Here is a 21235-nt window from a genome sequence, read left to right as displayed (position 1 = left end):
GGAGTGATGGCCTATGAAAACTTTGTTTAAAGTTTAACATAATTGCCTCTACCAGGAAAGCACCCAGAAAAGCAGGTGAACCAAAACAAACCACTGCATGGTTTAAGAAGAGAGACATCGGCCTCAAAATCACCAAAAGAATTCTCCCAACAAAAATTTGGTGGTTTAATTTTTGTTGGTCGAGTTCTTTTGGTGATTTGGAGGTCTCTTGTTAAACCATGCAGTGGTTTGGTTTGGTTCACCTGCCTTTCTGGGTGCTTTCCTGGTGGTGGCAATTATGTTAAAGTTTAAACATAAGGCAAATCGAACTCTGCGACTGATGGTATTAATAAGTAGTATGGCACTGATCAGTGTATTATAGCTTCAGGGAAGCTATAGGTGCTGGTGCTTTTACATGCTTGCCAACTTAAGTCTATATTATGTAAGAAAAACATAAGAAATATTGCCGGAACAATTGTGAACATCTTCAAGAGAAAACTAGATAGTTTTCTCCAAGGAGTGCCAGACCAACCGGGCTGTGGTGGGTATGTGGGCCTGTGGGCCGCTCCAAGCAACAGCCTGGTGGACCAAACTCACAAGTCAAACCTGGCCTCGGGCCGGGCTTGGGGAGTAGAAGAACTCCCAGAACTCCATCAAGCAGGAACCAACAAGACTCGCCCATTAAGTGACGCTTCATTACATTCAACGCTGTTTTTACTTTTCATGTTTGCACTTCTTTATAAATAATTTTGAAATAAACTTGAATATATTAATGTTATGTCTCAAGGTTTAAAGCATGTTTTCCCTTAAAACATTAATATTTTAATTTGCCATTTCTTACTACAGTAAGCGAGCTGCTTAGTTCTGAATAAAACACTTCACAACAGTTAATAACATTAGCATGATTTTATTTGCTCAAATTCGTGTCATTGTTGGTACCACTTGCCAGGAGAAATTGTAATGTCAATCTATCATATGATGGACAGATATCAAGAGAAGCTGTGGATGTCAAGACATTTCAATACATCTGACATTACCCAAGCCCCGGTCTCAAAGCATTATTTTCAATTGTGAATGAAAACTATGTCATCTCAAAAGAAAACGAACCATAGAATTTTATTTTAAATACTATGTTTAATGTCTTTCCCAAAGCATTAACTGTTTTAGAGCTATATTTAAGAAGTTAATATTCATACCTTAATTTTTTCCCATGTTTATAGATAATATAATTTTAATATCAACCTATCATATGATAAACCAGAAAAATTTCTCCACAGAAATTTCTCCTTCAGTGCCAGGATTTCTCAGGATCTAGTCCGATAAAACTTAATTTTCAAAAGTAAGACATGACACCAATTGATCCAGGCCCATCAACTTCCTATGCTCATACTCTGTAACTCAAGATTTTCTATGAAATACCTTAGGCACTCATTTGTGATAAAAAAGTGCATTAGGTTTCATAACCTTATTTGTGGCACTTTATCTCACCACTGAATGGTTTTTATATTCCTGCTTTTTCATCAATGTTGAATGTCATGAAATGCCAATTTCTGGGTGATCTGGGTAATTTACTGGAAATACTTGTAAAAGTAAATTTATATATAAAATGCTATAGTTAATTACTTAAGTGTAGTTACAGGATGAGAGCTATGCACGTGGTGTCCCATCTTTAAAGTACTCTTTGTCATATAATGCTTTGAAACTACTGATAATTTTGATCTCCGCCTGTGTAGGTGGAGGCTAAGTGTATAAAACTGTGTAGTGTTCTTTTGGCAAATTTTTCAATAAGTAATTGTAAAACTTTGATATACTTCACAGCAGTACGACAGTTTTGATTGCAACGTCTGTATGGCCAATCAAAACACTACAATATTCACATTATCAAGAAATAAAAGCCATATTTTTTAGGCGAATCTAAACCGAGATTTGCACTGCCTGTCCTAATTTGGAATCCCTGTTGTAATTTATTTATATACACTGATAAATTATCCGTGTAATTTATTTATATACACGTCTAAAGTGGCCCTCCTCACTTATACACTAGCACCCCAGGCATCTCTCGCCTCTTCATTTGCCTACTGGAGATGGGTACCAGAACCCTGTCCCCTCACAGAGGTGAGGGAGTGGAGGGGTTTCAGACACCTACACACCAATGGAAAACCCTGCTAAAAAACGTTGAAAAGAGGGGTCACAAAAATTCAGAACAATCAGGGCCTGATAACAAAGTCAGGCCTCACCATGTAGAAAGATCAGGCCATGTAGAAAGTAGTAGTTAATAGTAAACAGCATAATATAATGTTTCTGGTCAGGTAGCACTAAAGTGGTGTAGCATTGTCTGCTTTTGTCAACATGGTATCATAGCCTTTACTGCCTATTCCAGCACTTTGTTATTCACCTGTAGGGAGGTTCACGTGGATCTCCAGACCTCTGTACTGTGGGCAACTATTTTGTTTGGGTTATTTCAAGATAACTTCGGGATCATATGTGCCATTAGCTGATATACACTGAGTGGCATTTGTTCTTGTGTTATGGCATCAGCCCTACCTCTCAATCATCAAGGAGCAAGAGACTGTATTTGAACATGATGGCAAGTATCAAAAAGAAGGTACTGTACTAAGAACATGACAGTCAGGCGTGTGTAATTTAAATATTTTAGCGAGTTGAAAAGTATCGTATCTTTGCAGGCAGAGTAGTGGCGAGCCTCTTTAGTTAGTTCAGAGCTGTCCTGTGTTTAGTAAAGCTTGGCAGTGTTTAGTGGCTGACATGGCTATTACAGTTTACCAATTTTTTATTACAGCATACTCGTATTAAAATTGACATTCCCATGTTTGGTACAGTGCTGAAAGTAAAATCCAGGTCTTTGTTCCATTAAGTGCCCACAAGTCAACCATCTGTGGCCAATACATGAAATAGTCAAGCTATTTCCCAACTTCTGGTTACGGTAGCAGGATGAAGACAATGGGGACAAATCATATTTAATAATATGCAATTTGTTATTTGTAATAGGTAACTCACTCACTCTGCAATGGTTGCAAATTGCATTATGATTGGCAGGGGAACCCAAGTGAAGAATTAGTTTCTGGAAGATGGAACACACATGACATAGCTGAAAAAGCATTTGTAAGAGGCATCAACAACATGGCTGGGAACCAAGCAAAATTTGTCTTGTATCTACTGAAGATGATCTGCCAAATAGGAACTCAAATGCAGAATCTGTTCTACCATGTTGAGAGAGAAGAGAGTGAGTGGGAGGTGTGAAGGACGGAAGAGTCAAGCTGCAAGCTTTATTTGACAAATTTACCTTTGTGTGGTCAACGGAAAACTTCAAACTTAATGCTGAATTATATATACAGTATAACGGTTAATACAGTAATACCAAGGGATATAAGCGAGAGAACTTCATATAATGTACACAGTATATTTAAAATAAAAGTATACCATTTCCCATTGACAATAAAACTCATTCTATGCATCATTATTATTAAGCAGATTTGAGTGGAATGTGGGTAAATATTTACACAGCTGGCTCTATTATTTAGTATACAAAGCTAAATATTTTTAATAGTAACTAAACATTTTCTTCTAAAAATATATATATATATAATTTTTACAACTCGCTGCACACAAACCAATATACATATTACCTGTCCAAATTTACACAGTTCCACCAATAACTTACCAATTAAATAACTAAAGTACATAAACAAATATTAACACGTTCTGAAATATTAATCTATTTAAAATAATACCAGAAATGTTTAATATTTTCTGTTCATGTGCAGTAATTAAAATCTATTAAAAATATCAAAATCAAAAATAAAAACATTTACCTAAATCATCCCTCTGTTAAGACTTCCTAAAATGACATTAGACTCTACGTACATATTGTGCATATTGTGAGGTACACACACCACAATCTGTCCTATTGAAATGAGAACAACTGAAAACTAAATGCATGCCTTATTAAAAAAAAAAAAATTATAATAATAAATGGAATGACAATGAAAACACTACACCGGCATTTTTTTTGTTTTCAATCATTTCATTTTGATCATTATTTCTGTGGGAGAAATTGTAGACTTGCATATCACACAAGTTCACAATTTGTACATATCCCCCTATTGTTGCTGTGTACAGGAGGATGGGCTACACTTAACACTTGGAAAGATTCTTGGGTTAAGAAGTGCTCATCAGAATAATTCTGAACTAGGCCATGCGATCTTAAAATGCTTCAGAATTTTTTTTTAGCTTCCCTCAATGATAATCATTTATGGCAAAATTAATTAAAAGGCTTAACTTTCCATAGCCATTGTTGTAGTTCCTTCTCCGGTTTCCATTGTGGTTGACGTTCCATTATCCAACTCATCCAATGTTATAGTCCCGTCCTGTTTAGGAGAAAAATTATTGTAAACATTGTTGCAAAAAACAAACACAAGGAGATAAAAATATTGAAGAATAAATCACAAAGCTTGTCCATTTTCAGCGTACCATAGTTATTGTATTTGGTTATATTTCCTCATTCTAAAAATACAAGGACACTGTACTGTACAATGGATCCCCCATTATCCAGATCCTTGATTTTCACTTCTTGGATTATTGGATGCTGTATTTTCCAGTTCTCCAACCCCCATATCTGTGAAGTCTAGATATGATTCCCCAAAATATTTATGGCCCTTGTCTCCTAGATTATTAATTGAACAGGATTCCAAGATATTTCCCAAATGAATTTGAATATAAAGAATTATGACATTTGAGAAAATTTGCATTTACCTGGGCCTTTAACAATTAAGGTACCACATAAAAGTTACTAATGACTAAAAAAAAAAAAAACTATCACAGTTCTAGAAATGTTACCCTTTGTTTATTCATTGTGACCTTCAGTTCTTCTTAAGTTTCTTATAGTTCACTTCACTATAGGCCACAGTTCATCCTTAATATAAACACCCCATTATTGATAATGGAATCTCCACCCTTCAAATGTGCCAAAAGTCTAAGTTTCTTGTAAAACTGATTCCACCACGCAGGGCCATTGATCCCCAGAAGCTACACAAGGTAGATGCAAGACTGGGTACATGCGAGAACAAACAACAGTAGTTTTGAAGATGGCAAGAAAGTGAACTAATAAGTGAGGCTACTGTCACATCAGACCATACCAGAGTATCAACACCGACTGAAAAATGTATGAAAAGCGTTATCCTCAATAGGAATGTTACTTGCATCAGTTATCAACAGTAAACTAATCATTATACATACCCAGAGGTACTTTAGAGCCAGAATAGTTGTGTTGTGGAGTTGTGGCCCGATGAGAGGGTTCATCTGATGCATATAACACAGTAGCCAGCTATAAAAGATTAAAATAATTACTATTCAAGAATTTCTGCAGTCAGCATCTGTGGGATGCAGTTACCAAGAATATAAATATTTAGCATATATTTATTGTCTGGATTTGATAGAATACTGAAGTACAGGGAAAAAAAAATCACCTTCCATAACTAAGAATGCCGATATGGATAAAATGTTGTACTGTACGTTAAATAGTTCAACATTATTTTCATGAACAAACTCAAGTGTTCATGAGTCAACCAATCAAAGTGTTTATCATATGTTGTACTTGTATCAATAAGAAGGCCCTTTGTGGCTGTTCATATATCCTGTAATTATACTTTTGCATCAAAGGAATTAAAGTTTAAAGTTCTACATAATAGCTGTGACTTCATTTTTGCTTTGGACTAACTCATAATCTAAGTTGATCAACACACAGTAGTAATCTGCATGAACGAATAGAGTGGCACCCTCCAAAACATGGATCATATGTTATACCTCATCTTTCTCTGCCTTACATCAAATACCTACATTTCAAAAATTCATAACCATCCATGAATAATGTAAGGTAGCCCATACAATGATCAACTCCATTGCCAGCCTCACTTTTCTATAGCAACTTGAACTCATTTATGTTAGGATGCCACTTCTTGTTCCTATTCGTTTTTACCCAAACTACCCTTGCTGGCAGACTTTTTTTTCCATTGAAATGATTAATATTAAAGAAAAATACAGTTTCAAACAATTAGGTATAATATATGGTGCAGATGATATCCCTCTCCTGACTGGATAAATAGTTATCTTGTGCATACATGTATACAATGATGTATAAGTGTAAAGATGAAGCCATGAAAAACTACTTACAATAGCCAACATGTTGATGCTGTAATCACCAACACTACTTGTGTTACTCTGGAAAAAATAAGAATGACAATAAATGTAAAAAAAAAAAAAAATCAGTATGAGGAAACGTTGATAAGCTTGTTAGAGCCAAGGTAAGAGGTGCAGGATAGCACTACAATACACTTACTATACTGGGAGGACAACAAGTAATAAGTGTTCTCAAAATATTGAACAAGGCAAAAGGTACATAGTAGGAAAATGGCAGAGTTGCTACAGCAATGAGGGACTAAAGAGTTGCACACACTCCACTACTCTAGGCTGTGTCAAAGGAGAAGAAAACTCACTCAACATCAAGTTATAAATATATAAATAAATTATATATATTGTATACAGTATATACTGTAATGTTGTACCTAACAGGCCAAGTTGCCCAACCAGCTGAATTTTTGCGAAATATTATATTTTCACAATTTTTTTTATATGGAATGATTATGCTTTGCATTATGATTTGGAGTTAAAACATTGAAATTTTATCAAACCTAACTCAGCTAATCCAATCTGACATAACTTGGTAATTCACATTCTTAATATAATAATACTACATATAATAATACTGTATATATAAATAAAAGCCACAGGTATAAAAATAATAGCTATTTTCTAGAACAATGGAATTAGCATTTTAGTGCTAAATCACCCAGTGATGACAGGCAGCAATACCATTGAGGGAAGTGAAGAAAAAATTTCAAGCTAGAAAATGGTACCAAATGATCCATGGGATCCTTTTAAAATGGTACCAAATGGTACCTTGGTAATAATTAGGCCAATATCAGGAAGAGGCCTAAAAGTACATAAGATAACTGTAGATAATCTATGTTAAATGGAGTGGACGTATCACTGGAGAGAGGAATACGTATTTTTTTTTCCAATGCCAAGTTTAATAGGCTAGCCTTGATAACCCCTGAAATGTGGCAATCACAGTATGCAGGTATGTCAAACATGTGGCCCTTTGCAAGCACATCTGCGGCCCACATTATTCTCAGCACCATTAACCTTTGATGTTGCCAAGGCTGAAGAAAGCCTGCAGATAGAACTACAGTGTTAGAAATGCAGTCGGATTCTACACACAAGAGCCTTCATGACAACACACGTGTGACCCTTATGGCCCTTGTGGAACCCTCAGTTTGACATGCCTGCAGTATAGGCTAATAAACAAGATTCCTCCCTGTGAATGCCACAATTACTTCAAGCTGTTTATTCAAATATTCTCATGGTAATCTAGGCAGATAGTGGCTTTTCCCCTTCCCAGCTAGCATTGCTTTCACTCTCTGGATCAGTTGTATAAATTAACCATATCCGATAACTATTTGTATTATTAATACACTGGCCCTTAAGAATGCATTAGTGTTGGCCTACAGTATTTGTTGCCATTTATTTAAGAACCACAACAGAACAAGCTATATGCACCATATTGTACCCTAGTCAAGGTTAAAAATAAACCAAATCCTGTGGCAGTACATTGCCTAACTTGAGGCTGAGCAAAAGTCAGATATTCACTCAATATTGAGGATGAATCAAGACGGTGTGTGCATATTTCTGAAGGACTCCTGGTTCAACCATGATGGCAACTGGAGGTCTCGACATCTGCTCCACCTGAGGAATCGCCAGGAAACATGCCACATTTTGACCATTTGGTTTCATTTCTGCAATGAAGCAGTCCTCTTCAATGGCCCAGACTAATATGTCTGGTGGCAGCCCGTCCTCCAAACAAAGATCCAAAAGTGATTCCATGCACCCGCCAAACCCCCTGTTTATGAATGAAAAGCGGTTTACACACGACTCACAACTGCTGACGTTCGAACATATCCGGAACAAGTGCTTCACTGACGAATTTTGTTCGAACCACAACGCTGTAAATGCTTCACCCACGTACTACAAATACAAATAATTACCAACAGAACCTAAACACCTAACCTATGCCTATTTATACACAATATGCCAATATATTATAATATTAAATTATACTTGAGAAAATTCCCGTTTTGAATGAACAGCATGTTAAAATTTATGAATGCGTCTTTGGGGTCGACCGCTGAATGTAATGGACTTGAGTCGAGGATGGGTTGCTGGTGGAACATATCACCTCAGCCACAGAAAAGTTCATACATCTTTCCATTTTCTTCTTGGGTCATAGGGCAGTTAAATATAATTGGTGTCTGGCATTTGCATGGCCGAGACGTGATGGAGGTTGGTGGGTACTGGTGGGCATGGTGTGCCCTCAGGATATGATATAAACTCAAGCCCAATTGGGCACAAAAATGCCTTTCTGTGACCTCCACAGGAGCAGGAACCAGAGGCCTACTATGCCCCAAGGGAACACTCAAATTTTTATATGATTAGGTTACAAATGACCTACAATTTATCTTGCACTTTAGGTACATTTAAGTCCAAAAGTAAAACTCAATTTTCGAACTCCATTATATACTATAGGTCACAATTATTAATTATGTAGTTTTAGACGAGATATCTATAATATGCTACAAGCTCATGAAGTAAGATGCTCGGCATTCACAAGATATAAATTGTCTGGTATATAAACAACGCAGACACGGCTCGGTGATGACAAATAACATTACATACCCTTTATTTGGTCCTTTCGCCACAATAAAGGGCAATATAATACCAATTACGGCCCAGAAGGCGGTGACGACAGCAACAGGTACCACGGCAGCCCCCATGTTTACTAGTGTCAGGTGATCCCTGCTGCCGGGGACCCTTCCCAACTTTTATTGACAACACTACAATTGAAAACAAATGATGCTGTATACTGGTTTGTTGTTATAATTCCTTATATTTTGAGTTAAATGTGAAATTTAAAATAAACTGTTATGTAGTTTTATGCACATGCATTTTAGTTTAGAATAAATAGGAAATCTTGCGTCTGGTAGCGTAGTTGATCATATGACATGATCACTGCCCATTTCTCAATTTCTCAATATTAAAGTAAGAATAGAGTATGATTTAATAATCTAGATTTAAATGTTAAAAGTTGAATCCAATATTTATAATCAATATAACACTTTCATATTTTTATTTTATTGCAAAAACAACAAAATTGAATCTAGGACAGAGCACATTCACTCAGCGTCTTGCAGCAGTAATCCACACAACTGCTGCTAACATTTAATTTACCATGTAACACCATTTACGGCACTTACTGTGCTCTACAGTAGCCTGTACTACAACTCATAATTTAATTATTATTTAACAAATATTAATTTTAATTTAATTTGCACTTAATGTGCCATACAAATATTATAGTCAGTGGTACAGTAGGCTACATGCTCGACGATCCAAGCAGTTAACCGGACCTAGGCAACTGTTGTGGGTTGCATCTTGGGAAAGTTTAGTTAGACCTACGGGGGACTTTGATACAAACGTAAATACAAGTTTCCTGTCCAAGATAAAATGAAATATTCCTAGGACCACAGCTTAATCACTATTATGTAGTATATATGTTAGGGGCAGGAAGCCTGTATACGTAGGCTTATCAAGGTCTCCATAGTTTACTGAAAGTCCCCATGATCCAACCCTCTGCAATTGCCAACTCTCGGCAACTTCCTAAATGCTCTTAAAATAGCTAGTCATTTCAGTCCATAAGAGTGGAGATCTCGCTGAAATAAAAAAATTTAGACCAACAATAATCCTACCCACCTTGTTGAAAGACCTCCGAATTGTAATTAAAAGCTTCCAACCAATTTATAAAAGAGAGTAAGAAATACTTACTTAATAGCATGTAATTAATGTTATAATAAATACCATGTAACCAATTTCACTCTCATCTTCCTTCGAAATAAGTTGTTTTTGTGTTACACTGTTCTTCAATTTTTATTTAATAAAAATTATGCACTTTCTGTTGTCTAACTTCTTGCACTTCTCTGTTAAAGTGCTTATTCATGTACTTTATGTTCCTTGTTTATTTTTAGTGTTGGCCCCATTAAACTGAAATTACAGTATACTTATATTGTAACTCTATGCTCTGTTATGTTCCAAGAAAATGTTATGAGAGAGTCCACTAACTTCTTTATATTACACATTAGTATTTAGATTGTTTAATGCAATTAAACTTCTGTACTGTTGCTACAACTACTGACTCCATAATGTAACAATTTATGCCTGTCATCTTTAGGTATCACCCTTTTTTGTATTCATTTATTTTTCTTCAACATTCTCATTTTGTTAGCTTTCTCTTTTTAGTATTGTTTTTACCCTTCATACCCTTAGTTAAATTTTTTCAAATACCTGTATTTTTAAGTGTTGCAGGAAACGCTTTGCATAATAGTGGCTTCATCAGTGTGTTTAATTCCTGTCCCAACAATTGTACATTATTACTCTTATCTTCATTGTACATACTGTACATTCTTTTGAATAATAATTAGTAGTACCAGTATGTCTGTGACGTAGTGGTAAACCTGGCATTTCGCAAGCACTTTGTCCTGGGTTCATATCCTGGCCAGAGAGGATTTACTGGGCATCAAGCCTTAACTGTAGCCTGTTTACCCAACAGTAAAATGGGCACCAGGTTGTTAAACGATTTGGAGTTATATTCTGGGAAGCATGGGATTTAGGACCTGCCCGAAACGTTGTGTGTGCTAGTGGCTGTACAAGAATATAAGAACTATTGTATGTACAGTATAAATAAAATAAAATAAAAATAAATTATTACCTTTTTTACTGCTGTAGGTGAACAGTCATCGAGTGAAAGGAAACATGGCCAACCATTTCAGTCCTGCATGGAGATGGAACCTGGGTCCCTAGGTTGTGAGATCACCATGCTATAATGTGCCATGAACTAAGAATGTAGAGTAAGTAGTCTTAGGGACGTTAGTCTCATTGCTGATCATCACCCTTTTTAACACTATTTCTGAACCATTGAAAATGAATACGAAGTCCTGCCTCAGGTGCACAATAAACTACCACTGACAGCATGAGTATGTAGTGCATAATAAACAACCACTTACAGGTTTAGTATGGGGTGCACAATAAACTACCACTCACAGGATGGGGTATGAGAGTGCACAATAAACTACCACTGACTATTATGGGGTGCACAATAATATAGCCACCACTGGCAGAAACCCAAATAATTATTATGTACATCATCCCAGTACAGTATCATTTTTATTCCAGAATGTATAATTATTAAGATACAGGTTGTTTGCAGCTTTTTGTATGCATAATGGTTTAGCATTATCATCACTGCCTCTTTTTTTTTTTTAAACCAAGTTTTCATAAATGTAGAAAACTTCCAACATTCAAGTGGACATGTCAATTTAAATCCTCAACACCTTCTTTGTTGGTAAATTGGTAGTTGTAGTCACCTTTCACTTTTAAAAGATGTGATATTACCTCGATATATAATATTTTAAACCCGATTGCATACTTTTGGGCATTTGATGTGCTTCACAGCACCACAACAGGCACTTGTTTATACAAAATTTTCCAAATTTAAAGTGCAGCTTAGTACTTTTCCTACATATACATAAATATGCATTGTCAATCTGCTGCATGTATGTATTTTTTAGTAATTATCAAAGCACTAAGTTTGCTCTATATATAGTGGATACAATTCATCAGTGGATACAATAGTTACGATATGGTTAAAATTCTCAGGAATTGACAGGGGTAGATGAAGATAGATTATTTAACACGGGCGGTACACGCATTAGGGGACACAGGCAGAAGCCGAGTACCCAAATGAGCCACAGAAATATTAGAAAGAACTTTTTCAGTGTCATAGTAGTTAGTAAATGGAATGCACTAGAAAGCAATGTGGTGGAGGCTGACTCCATACATAGTTTCAAATGTAGGTATGATAGAGCTCAAGAAGCTCAGGAATCAGTGCACCAGTAGATTGACGGTCGAGAGGCGGGATCAAAAGATCCGAAGCTCAACCCCTACAGGCACAGCTAGGTGAGTACAGGCATTATCATCTTCTGAGTAGTAGGTATGGGCACTTATTATTCGAGTGCTTTGGCCATTGTTTTCTCTGCAGTTTTACAGGCACTAAATACTAAAAATTATTAGCTTCTTAGTCAACAGACATGGAATTAATTAACTAGATCCACTTGGAGCTACACCCGGATAATAAATTAGATACACCTGGAACTACACATTGATGATAATGCTACACCAAGTTACTGAATATTATCTGTAATGAAGATTGTGTGCAGTGAAAATCAGAGAAGTGAAAGTTGTGTCATGAAGGTTGTATGTGGTGAAAAATACTTGAAGATCTTGTGCAGTGTGGATTATTTGCAGTGAAGATTACAGGTAGAGAAGATATAAAATAAGTCATCATATATGTTGGACATACAGGTATCTTAAAATTTAGGCTCTATAGGATTCCTAAGGCCCTTGGGGGTGGGCCCCAATTTTGCACTTTTCCAGCACATGCAAACAATGTAGTCATAAATTGTTTTGGTTATTTAACTCCAATAACATTTTAATAAAAACTCATTGTTGTTACATCAGTGTGTGTGTGTGTGTGCTGTATGGGCAATACTGGGGTACATGTTAGAAAAAGCCAAAGAAGAAAAATTACACCATGTAGGATTACAATTTATATTCTTAGTACAATACTGTACAGTAATTTTATTTATAGACAGGTATATTACATCAAAAGGAATGAAATTAGCTTTAAATATACAATGGATTGTATAATTAAAGATATACAGACAGTATAGTGAACTACACATTCACAAGCCTTGAATGTACTGCTAATAATTAGTTGGAAAACCAAATCAGACTCTTAAAAATTTGTGTTGTAAGGTGTTCAGATATAAACTGTTGACTATTTCAATAAGAATGAACAATGATAAAAAATTATTTAGTCTTCTCTGATAACGAAAAAAAAATAACATTTTCTCAAGCTTTGTGCCAATAGTAATCTTTCGTTTTCTGGTTTAGATAACGATATAGCCACTTGATTCGTTTCTGCATGTCCCGATACTTGCTTGGGCGGTAGGTAACCATTTGCAGCCCGAAGAATTTTCGTTTTCTTAGTAACATTTGATACTCATTTCCCTTGAAACCACGTAACCATGGAGGAACAGAATAAAGCACATCTGTAGGTCTTAAAGTTCCATTTCCTAGTATATCTGTGAAGTAACCAAAGTACTGTATTTAATTTTAGCATATAAACTGCAATATTTGGAATATATGTAATTTGTCTATCAGTGTGAAACAATTTGTATATCCTTACTTTATAGTGTTAAAATTTCAATTTGTTTCCATTTGTCCACATGTGAAGTATAGCCAATACAACTTGCTAAAATTTCAATTTGTTTCCATTTGTCCACATGTGAAGTATAGCCAATACAACTTACCTATGTAATCGTTCTGACCAAACAATGCTCTCTTTTCAGCCCAGTTGTTTTTAGGGCGGAAAAGTGGTGTGGGTAGTCTTTTCCCATGAACTATGTGTGGCAACAATCCTGCAAGAACAAATAAATGAGAAAAAAGTCAATCACTGCTTTCCCTCATCCATAACAAGGTATAAACAGTTTTAATGAATAAAGTCGGAGAAGGAGGAGAATAGGAGAAGGCCTGATCAAGGACCGGGCTGCGGGGAAGTTAAGCCCTGAAATCATCGCAAGGTAGGGCAATGAATAACTTTATTTTGGCGTTCAAGGTACTTGCACATGGAACTAAGTTTAAAAAGGACAAATGTTGCTGTTGTAACTGCATATACTGGTAATCTTTGTGATGACAGAACTGAGAATGAGAGATTGTTTGGGGTAGTTTAGAGAATGAAATTAGCACAATACCAAGGAATTACAGTATAATTGTGATGACCAATTTGAGTGGTAAAGCAGGAGTAGGCCAAAGAATGACATGATCGGTATGAATGGTGTCTATGTATAATCGACAATAGTTGTACATTAAAAGATTTAGGTAATGAAATAGTTATGTATTACAGTGGTACCTCGGAATACGATTGTCCCTGTATACGAGTTTTTAAGAATACGAGCAGGATTTGCTCGGAAAATTTACATCGGAATACGAGCATTGCCTCGGAAGACGAGGGTGTTGATACACGTACAGGCCGACCTAGTGCGTGGTGGCATGGTGATCGCCCCTCAGTTTACCAGTGCCTCGCATCCAGTGACTATCCCGCCTGAATTCTTCAACAGGATTTTCAATGTTTTGTTGGATTTTTGGCCATTTGACCATAAAAGTTGTTGTTATATATCTCACCATGGGTTCCAAGAAAGCTAGTGGTAAGGATCAAGGCAAGAAAGCGCATGTGAGGATGACAATAGGGGGAAAAACAAGAGATCATTTGGAAGCATGAAAATGGTACACGTGTTGTTGAACTTTGTAGGCAGTACAACAAAGTCACATCAACGATATGCACTATACTTAGCAAGAAAAAGGACATTATGAGTGCTAAAGTGGCAAAAGGCGTAAGAAAATCACGAAACAAAGACCACAAATATTTGAGGGAGTGGAAAAGTTGTTATTAATTAATTTGGATACACAACAAGGAGTTAGCAGGTGATAGTGTCTCAGAGGCCATCATTTGTGAGAAAGCCAGGGTACTGCACGAAGACATTGTAAAGAAAACCCCTGGAACGAGTGATGCAGATACGATAGACTTTAAGGCAAACAGGGGATGGTTTGAAAAATTTAGAAAAAGAAGTGGTATTCATAGTGTTGAGAGGCATGGGGAGGCTGCCAGCTCAGACAAACTAGCGGCTGAAAGATTTATTGAAAAATTTAAAGAGTTTGCAGAGGCTGAGGGATACCTACTGCAACAAGTTTTTAATTGTGATGAGACAGGACTGTTCTGGAAAAGATTGCCTAAGAGGACATACATTACCAAGGAGGAAAAATCATTGCCCAGACACAAGCCTAAGAAAGATAGGTTTACGCTTGTGCTGTTTTCAAATGCGAGTGGCGATTTGAAAATTAAACCCTTGCTTGTGTATCATTTTGAAAATCCAAGGGTTTTCAAACAGTATAAAGTGCAGAAAACCCAAATGTGTGTGATGTGGAGGGCTAATAATAAGGCATGGGTGACTAGGATTTTTTTTTTTCGGAATGGGTGTATGAAGTGGTGTGCCCTGCCATAGAAAAATATCTGCAGGAGAAACATTTGCCACTCAAGGCCCTGCTTCTCCTCGACAATGCTCCTGTTCATCCTCCAGGCTTGGAAGATGAATTGTTGCACAGATACAGTAATTTTCTCACAGGAAAGTTCCTTCCTCCCAACACCACTCCTCTAATTCAGCCTATGGACCAGAAAATCATAGCGAATTTTAAGAAACTTTATGAAAGGCCACTTTTCCCGGAAATGTTTTGAAGTGACTGAAGTCACAAAACTCGCCCTCAAAGAGTTCTGGAAAGACCATTTTAACATTTGCAGTGCTTTAAAACTCGTTGACAAAGTCTGGCAAGAAGTGACTCAAAGAACCCTGATCTCTGGCTGGAGAAAATTGTGGCCCGAATGTGTGACAGAACTAGACTTAGAGGGGTTGAGCCTGTAAGCCTATTGTTGAGGAAATCGTTACTCTGGGCCGGCAAATGGACTTGGAATTGAATGGTGCTGATGTGGAGAGTTGGTGGAAGAACACAACGAAGAACTGACCACAGAAGAACTCTAAGCCCTTCAAAAGGAACAGCAAGAAGACTCAGCTGAGGATGTTTCTCCAGTGGAGGAGGATGAGGCAGCAGCGAATGTCCCTTCCGCAACCATTAAGAAGTGGTGTCAGATGTGGGAAGATATGCAAACTTTTATTGAAACGACTCGCCCAGAGAAAGCTGTAGTAGGCCGTTGCATTAATCTTTTCAATGACAATGTGATGCCTCACTACAGAAACATCTTGCGAAGAAGGGAAAAACAGTCATCAATGGACCGCTTTGTTGTGAGAAAATTGAGCAGTGAGCCACAACCAGGACCTAGTGGTATGCAGGCAAAATGTGCCAGAGAATGCACCCCAGAGAGGTCCTCACTGCCTGATGTTATAATGGAAGGGGACTCCCCTTCCAAACAGTAACACCTCTCCTCCTCCCCCTTCCTCACCATCTTCCATACGCCAACAGCAGTCATCAGCAATGATAAATAATAACTTGAACATAGTTTTGTAGTGTAGATTTCGATGAATTAGGTATAAAATTTAGTTTGAAGTGAGGTTTTTGGGTAGTCAGGAACGAATTAATTATTTCCCATTATTTCTTATAGGGAAATTAGCTTCGGTTTACGAGTTTTCGCAATACGAGCTGTCTCCAGGAACAGATTAAACTCTTAAACCGAGGTACCCCTGTACATACTAATACAGTGGGGCCTTGACTTACTAATTTAATCCGTTCCCAGAGATGGGTCATAAGTCCAAAATTCGTAAGTCGAAACGAATTTGCCCATAAGAAATAATGTAAATTGAATTAATCCGTTCCACAACCCTAAAAATATTAGCTTAAAAATCCATTTTATACCGAATAACACTACAATACAGTATATATATCTTACCTTGAATGAGGACTCTTGTTGGCATGTGGAAGACGGTGAGGAGGGGAAGGAGGAGAGGTGTTAGTCTTTGGAAGGGGAGTCCCCCTTCCATTATAACATCAGGCAGTGATAACTTTTCTGGGGTACTCTCTCTCTCTCCTACCTTTTGTCTGCATACCACTAGGATCTGCTTGTGGCTCACTGCTTGTTTTTCTCACTAAAAACCTTTGTTTTTAGTGTAAAAACACTAAAACATGTAAAACCACTTGTTTTTCTCTACATTCTAACATGTCTGAAGTGAGACATCAAATTGTCATTAAAAAGGTTAACACAACAGTTTGCTACAGTTTGATTTGGGTGACACTTTTCAGCAAACCTTTGCAATTCTTCCCACACTGCACACATTTGCTTAATAAATGAGGAAGGGACATCCTCCACTCTACATCAACAACCCTCATACCATTTTCATGTTTACAAATGATCTCTAGTTTTACCTCTATGGTCATCACCACATGTGTTTTTTTAGATTGAACCTTACCATTGACTTACTTGGGACCCATGGCATGATATATAATAATTACTTTTATGTTCAAAAAACAAAACAGCACAAAAATACTGAAATTTTTAACAAGCGCGATCGTCACCAAGTGGGTGGCTCTGGTAGACTGAGGCGAGGTCGGCTGTGGCACCAGGAACACACGCTCGGTCGTCCCAAACGCATATCAACAAAGATCGTTAGTCGACAACATGGTCGTGAGGCGAATCACATTTTCCGACAAAATTTACGTTGTAACTCGAAAAATTTGTAAGTAGGGGCAATCGTAAGTCGAGGTGTCACTGTATATGGTTTAAGTATAGAAATGCAGTATACAGTATATAAATATGAATGAATAATAGATAAAACCAATAAAAGGAATATCAAAAGATTTATCTGATCATTTGGCTGTGATATGCAAGATAATCATTAATAAATCGGTAAGTGTACTAAACAGGGAGTCTAGTGACAATAGAATAAATACTGATAAATTTTTATTAACTGAGAATAAATGATTAGTTAGTGATTTTGGAGCAAGAGAATTTGAACAAACGAACCTCTGAATGTATGGGATGTAAACAAGAAATGCTTGGTTAAGACTGCCAAGCAAGTGCGTCGTGCTACTTAAATTGATATGATGAGGTGTTAAGAGCAGCCAACATGAAAAATATGTATTTACAGTACTGTATATAAACACAAATTTAATGAGAGAAGGAAGCAAGAACTCATGTGTATGATGTGATTAAATGGGATGTGAAATGATTATCTAAAAAGAAAATCAAGAGACTGGATCTAGGAAAAAAATAAAAAAGCAGGTTTTATTTAAAATGAAGACCACCAAGGAAACATGAATGTTGAGATAAAATGGAAGCATATTAACTGTTGAAGAAGAAATTAGAAGCAGGTGGATTATATACAGTACTAATACTTTGAAAATCTGAAGGGTGGAAGTGGTGAAAGCACACGCGATCGTAACTGGGTTTCCTGGTGTGAGAAATGTGCAAGATAGAATACCATCTATTAACGAGGTAAGTGCATCAGTACAAGAGATGAAATTTGGGAAAGCTGTAGATGTCGATGATACATGGAGAAGTTATTTATGATAGATAAACAGTTATTCATCTATTGTCTTTCAATGTTATGAATTTCACCCCTAAATGCACAGTGTAGAAATGTTTTTGTACGAGTTGCATTTTATATGCATGTACAGTACCTTTGTTGTGAAGTTTTTCCTCATAGCCATAGTTTCTGAGGAGAGGTCCCTTTGCCAGCTTTTCAGAATAGTAACGATGTCTGACAATGGTAAGTTGTGGAGTCCAAGCTGCTGTGCACCAAGTTCCGCTGTTTAACACACACTGTGACACTCCGCGAAGGGCTGTCGGGGCTGTCTGGGAGACACTCCGTGATATTGCTCCTAACGAGCGTAAGAGTGTGCCTGCAACTGCCGTCATTGTCGTACCTGAAATACAACAAACAGGCGACATGCAATTATTGCTTGATAACCTGAAGACAAACAATTCAAGTCTCTGTGTAAATTTTTGAAAATTAGATTAGGGTTACAGTTGTCTTTAATGTTCATGATTTTCAGATAACATGTGAATTTTACATAACACATTATACTGTACTAGCAAAAAGAGATATAAAAGTAGGGTTAAAAAAGCCAAAAGCTATACTGCTCGATGTCATTACTACTCTTTAAATATATTTCATCCTATTCTAACGTATCCTAATGAAAATAATGTGATTCATATATACTGTACTGTATAATGTGCAACATCACTATGGCATCAGTTTAACTCTTGGTAACCATTATGGTTATTAATGGAATTAATGGGTGTATTAACAAGGTATGGCGACTGAGAAGGGTATGGAGTCAATGCACTGGATGAACGATAATTGGAATTGGATATTAAGACTCCTATCTTATCACCAAGGGTAAAATACCTGAAATCCTTGCACTGTATCCATATTTTGCTTCCAATAGATAAATGACATATGAGATTAAGAAACACGTAGTGTATTATGAAGACTAATAATAAAGAGCAGCTCCCCTATGACTGTAATATCTCCACTGCTCAACACTTGTGTATTAGCAATAAGACCTACCATGTATGTATAATGACTTACTGTTAATATATAACCCTTGAAATAGAACATTCTCTGTAACAAGCTGACATTGTAACTATAAAGTGTGAAGAATAGATGAAACTGTTTATGCAATAATCTAAGTTGAGATCTCATAAAGACCTTTTGTGCCCGCTGTAATGCTATTTGCGCTACCGCTCACAGGATGAGTATGGGGTGCACAAAAAACTAGCCGCCTCTGGCGGCAACAATCAAAATCAATGTATATTAAGAGGTTGAGGAGCTGGGCCTGGGGCCTGCAGGAGGGCACAAATACCATTACAGTACCTGAACCAATACCATCAATAGTTAAGTGACGCCGCTGGTAGTTATACCCATACGTCACGAGACTCCTCTGAATTTCTTTTTTACACTGGTATACGTTTGTGTGTCACCCTGATCAATCAAGAGAAGTGGCTGTTAGCAACGGCGAGGTGTAAAAATGGCGGTGATCAGTTGTTGTGGTGAGTCGCCGACGATCGGTTATAATGCTGCTGTAGCCGCCACGTTTTCTGTGATGGTCGACGCCACTGGGGTCATTGCTATTCATATATATTCAGTTTTCAGCAAATTTTAAAGCCAATAATGGAATTAAGATACATATTGGAATTTGTAGTGATATATAACTTACACGCTTAATGGAAACTCTTAAACAAAATACTGAAACTAGCGACTGAGGTATACTTTAAAATTTGCAGTTATAGCTCGTTTACAAATTTGTCAAAATTGTTTTATTATACAGGTCGTATATAGACGTAGTCGATTTCTGATTCATATTACGAGGCTACCCTACCCGTAGCTCATGGTAAGCCTTATCCTATTTGTTTTCCCTGGAACACGACCCCCCAATCGGTTTACAGCCAAGTTCCCAGTAACTGCTGGGTGAATAGGGGTGGACCAATTCTACCTTCCCTACCAGGGAGTTTAGGTAGTCTATAATATATAATAATCTATAGTCCATGATCCTATAAGCAGAAGGATGGAAATTAAAACACACTAACAACCAACAACATATATATGGGGGGTAGAAATAGCCTAAGCTACTCTATCCCTTTGAGATGTATTTTTTCTTGTCTCAATAAACATACTTGAACTTGAACTTGAACATATATATTTTTTAAGTTTACAGTATTTAATACTAACACTAACAACAAAAATAACTACGTTAATTCGGACGAAGAATTATATAATATTTATATTATTTGGACAAGTATAGTAGATATATATACACGTCTACATAATGTCGGTTAGGTACGTCTTTCCATCTTTCTGAATTGGTTAAAGTGAGTGCAAGAATTTATTGCATTTGTTAGGTCATTCCACAATTTAGAGTGGGTGGTTTCAGGGCAAGGGGGGTTAGGAGGGGGGGTCAGTAGGGACTCTCTGGGGGGATTAGGGGCATGTGTAGGGGGCCTATGCTCTACATTGTATACACTAACCAAGAATTATGTTAAAACAATTCATTACAGTTCATAAGTGGCTTTACAAGAATGTAAAACTTCAACTGTACTCTCATAAACCCAATATACCTTCTTGTATATAAATAAATAAATAAATTAATAAATTACAGTAAAAAGTAAATAAATATTATCTAAATTATAATAAATAAAAGTTTATTACAAAAAACTATGTGTACAGGCTGAAGACTGTAGTTTCTTGCTAAAATGTTGGGATTTTTTTTCCGCCTGGCGGTGTACATAACGAGGCCGGCTGCCCCCAGAGAACCCGCCAAGCTGAAGGCTGAACAGGACGGGGGACATCTCCCGTCACGCAGGGTGCAGTCGCACCTCCACAGATCTCCAGTATCAGCTCTTGATACTGGTAATGGCTCAAAAGGGCCACCACTTACGGGCTATTCATGCCCGTGCCACCTCTTGGGTGGCTTAATCTTTATCATATCATCAGGCTGAACAGGCCATGTG

At 36.9% G+C, this 21235-nt stretch overlaps 2 protein-coding genes across 6 annotated transcripts; both read right to left on the bottom strand.

The window, feature by feature from the left end:
- Nucleotides 1-3381: 3381 nt before the first annotated feature.
- LOC123771099 (V-type proton ATPase subunit e 2) lies at nucleotides 3382-8940 on the bottom strand. The gene is made up of 4 exons (XM_045763428.2): nucleotides 8785-8940; nucleotides 6166-6213; nucleotides 5233-5320; nucleotides 3382-4364 (listed from the first exon to the last, which is right to left on the bottom strand). The coding sequence occupies exons 1-4, from the start codon at nucleotides 8880-8882 to the stop codon at nucleotides 4272-4274; spliced, it is 327 nt and encodes a 108-aa protein (XP_045619384.1). The 5' UTR covers nucleotides 8883-8940; the 3' UTR covers nucleotides 3382-4271.
- Nucleotides 8941-12778: 3838 nt separating this feature from the next.
- On the bottom strand, nucleotides 12779-19840 carry mRpL51 (mitochondrial ribosomal protein L51). 5 transcript variants are annotated; one of them, XM_045763427.1, is made up of 4 exons: nucleotides 19709-19840; nucleotides 18403-18648; nucleotides 13533-13640; nucleotides 12779-13304 (listed from the first exon to the last, which is right to left on the bottom strand). In XM_045763427.1, the coding sequence occupies exons 2-4, from the start codon at nucleotides 18638-18640 to the stop codon at nucleotides 13072-13074; spliced, it is 579 nt and encodes a 192-aa protein (XP_045619383.1). In that variant the 5' UTR covers nucleotides 18641-18648; nucleotides 19709-19840; the 3' UTR covers nucleotides 12779-13071. The 5 variants fall into 5 exon arrangements, with proteins under 5 accessions (XP_045619383.1, XP_045619382.1, XP_045619381.1 ...); XM_045763426.2 differs by having other exon boundaries at nucleotides 19614-19806; XM_045763425.2 differs by having other exon boundaries at nucleotides 19602-19804.
- Between the last annotated feature and the right edge of the window lie 1395 nt (nucleotides 19841-21235).

Source organism: Procambarus clarkii, chromosome 65, assembly GCF_040958095.1.
Source record: "Procambarus clarkii isolate CNS0578487 chromosome 65, FALCON_Pclarkii_2.0, whole genome shotgun sequence".
NCBI lineage: Eukaryota > Metazoa > Arthropoda > Malacostraca > Decapoda > Cambaridae > Procambarus > Procambarus clarkii.
This window is presented reverse-complemented; position numbering and strand designations above follow the sequence as displayed.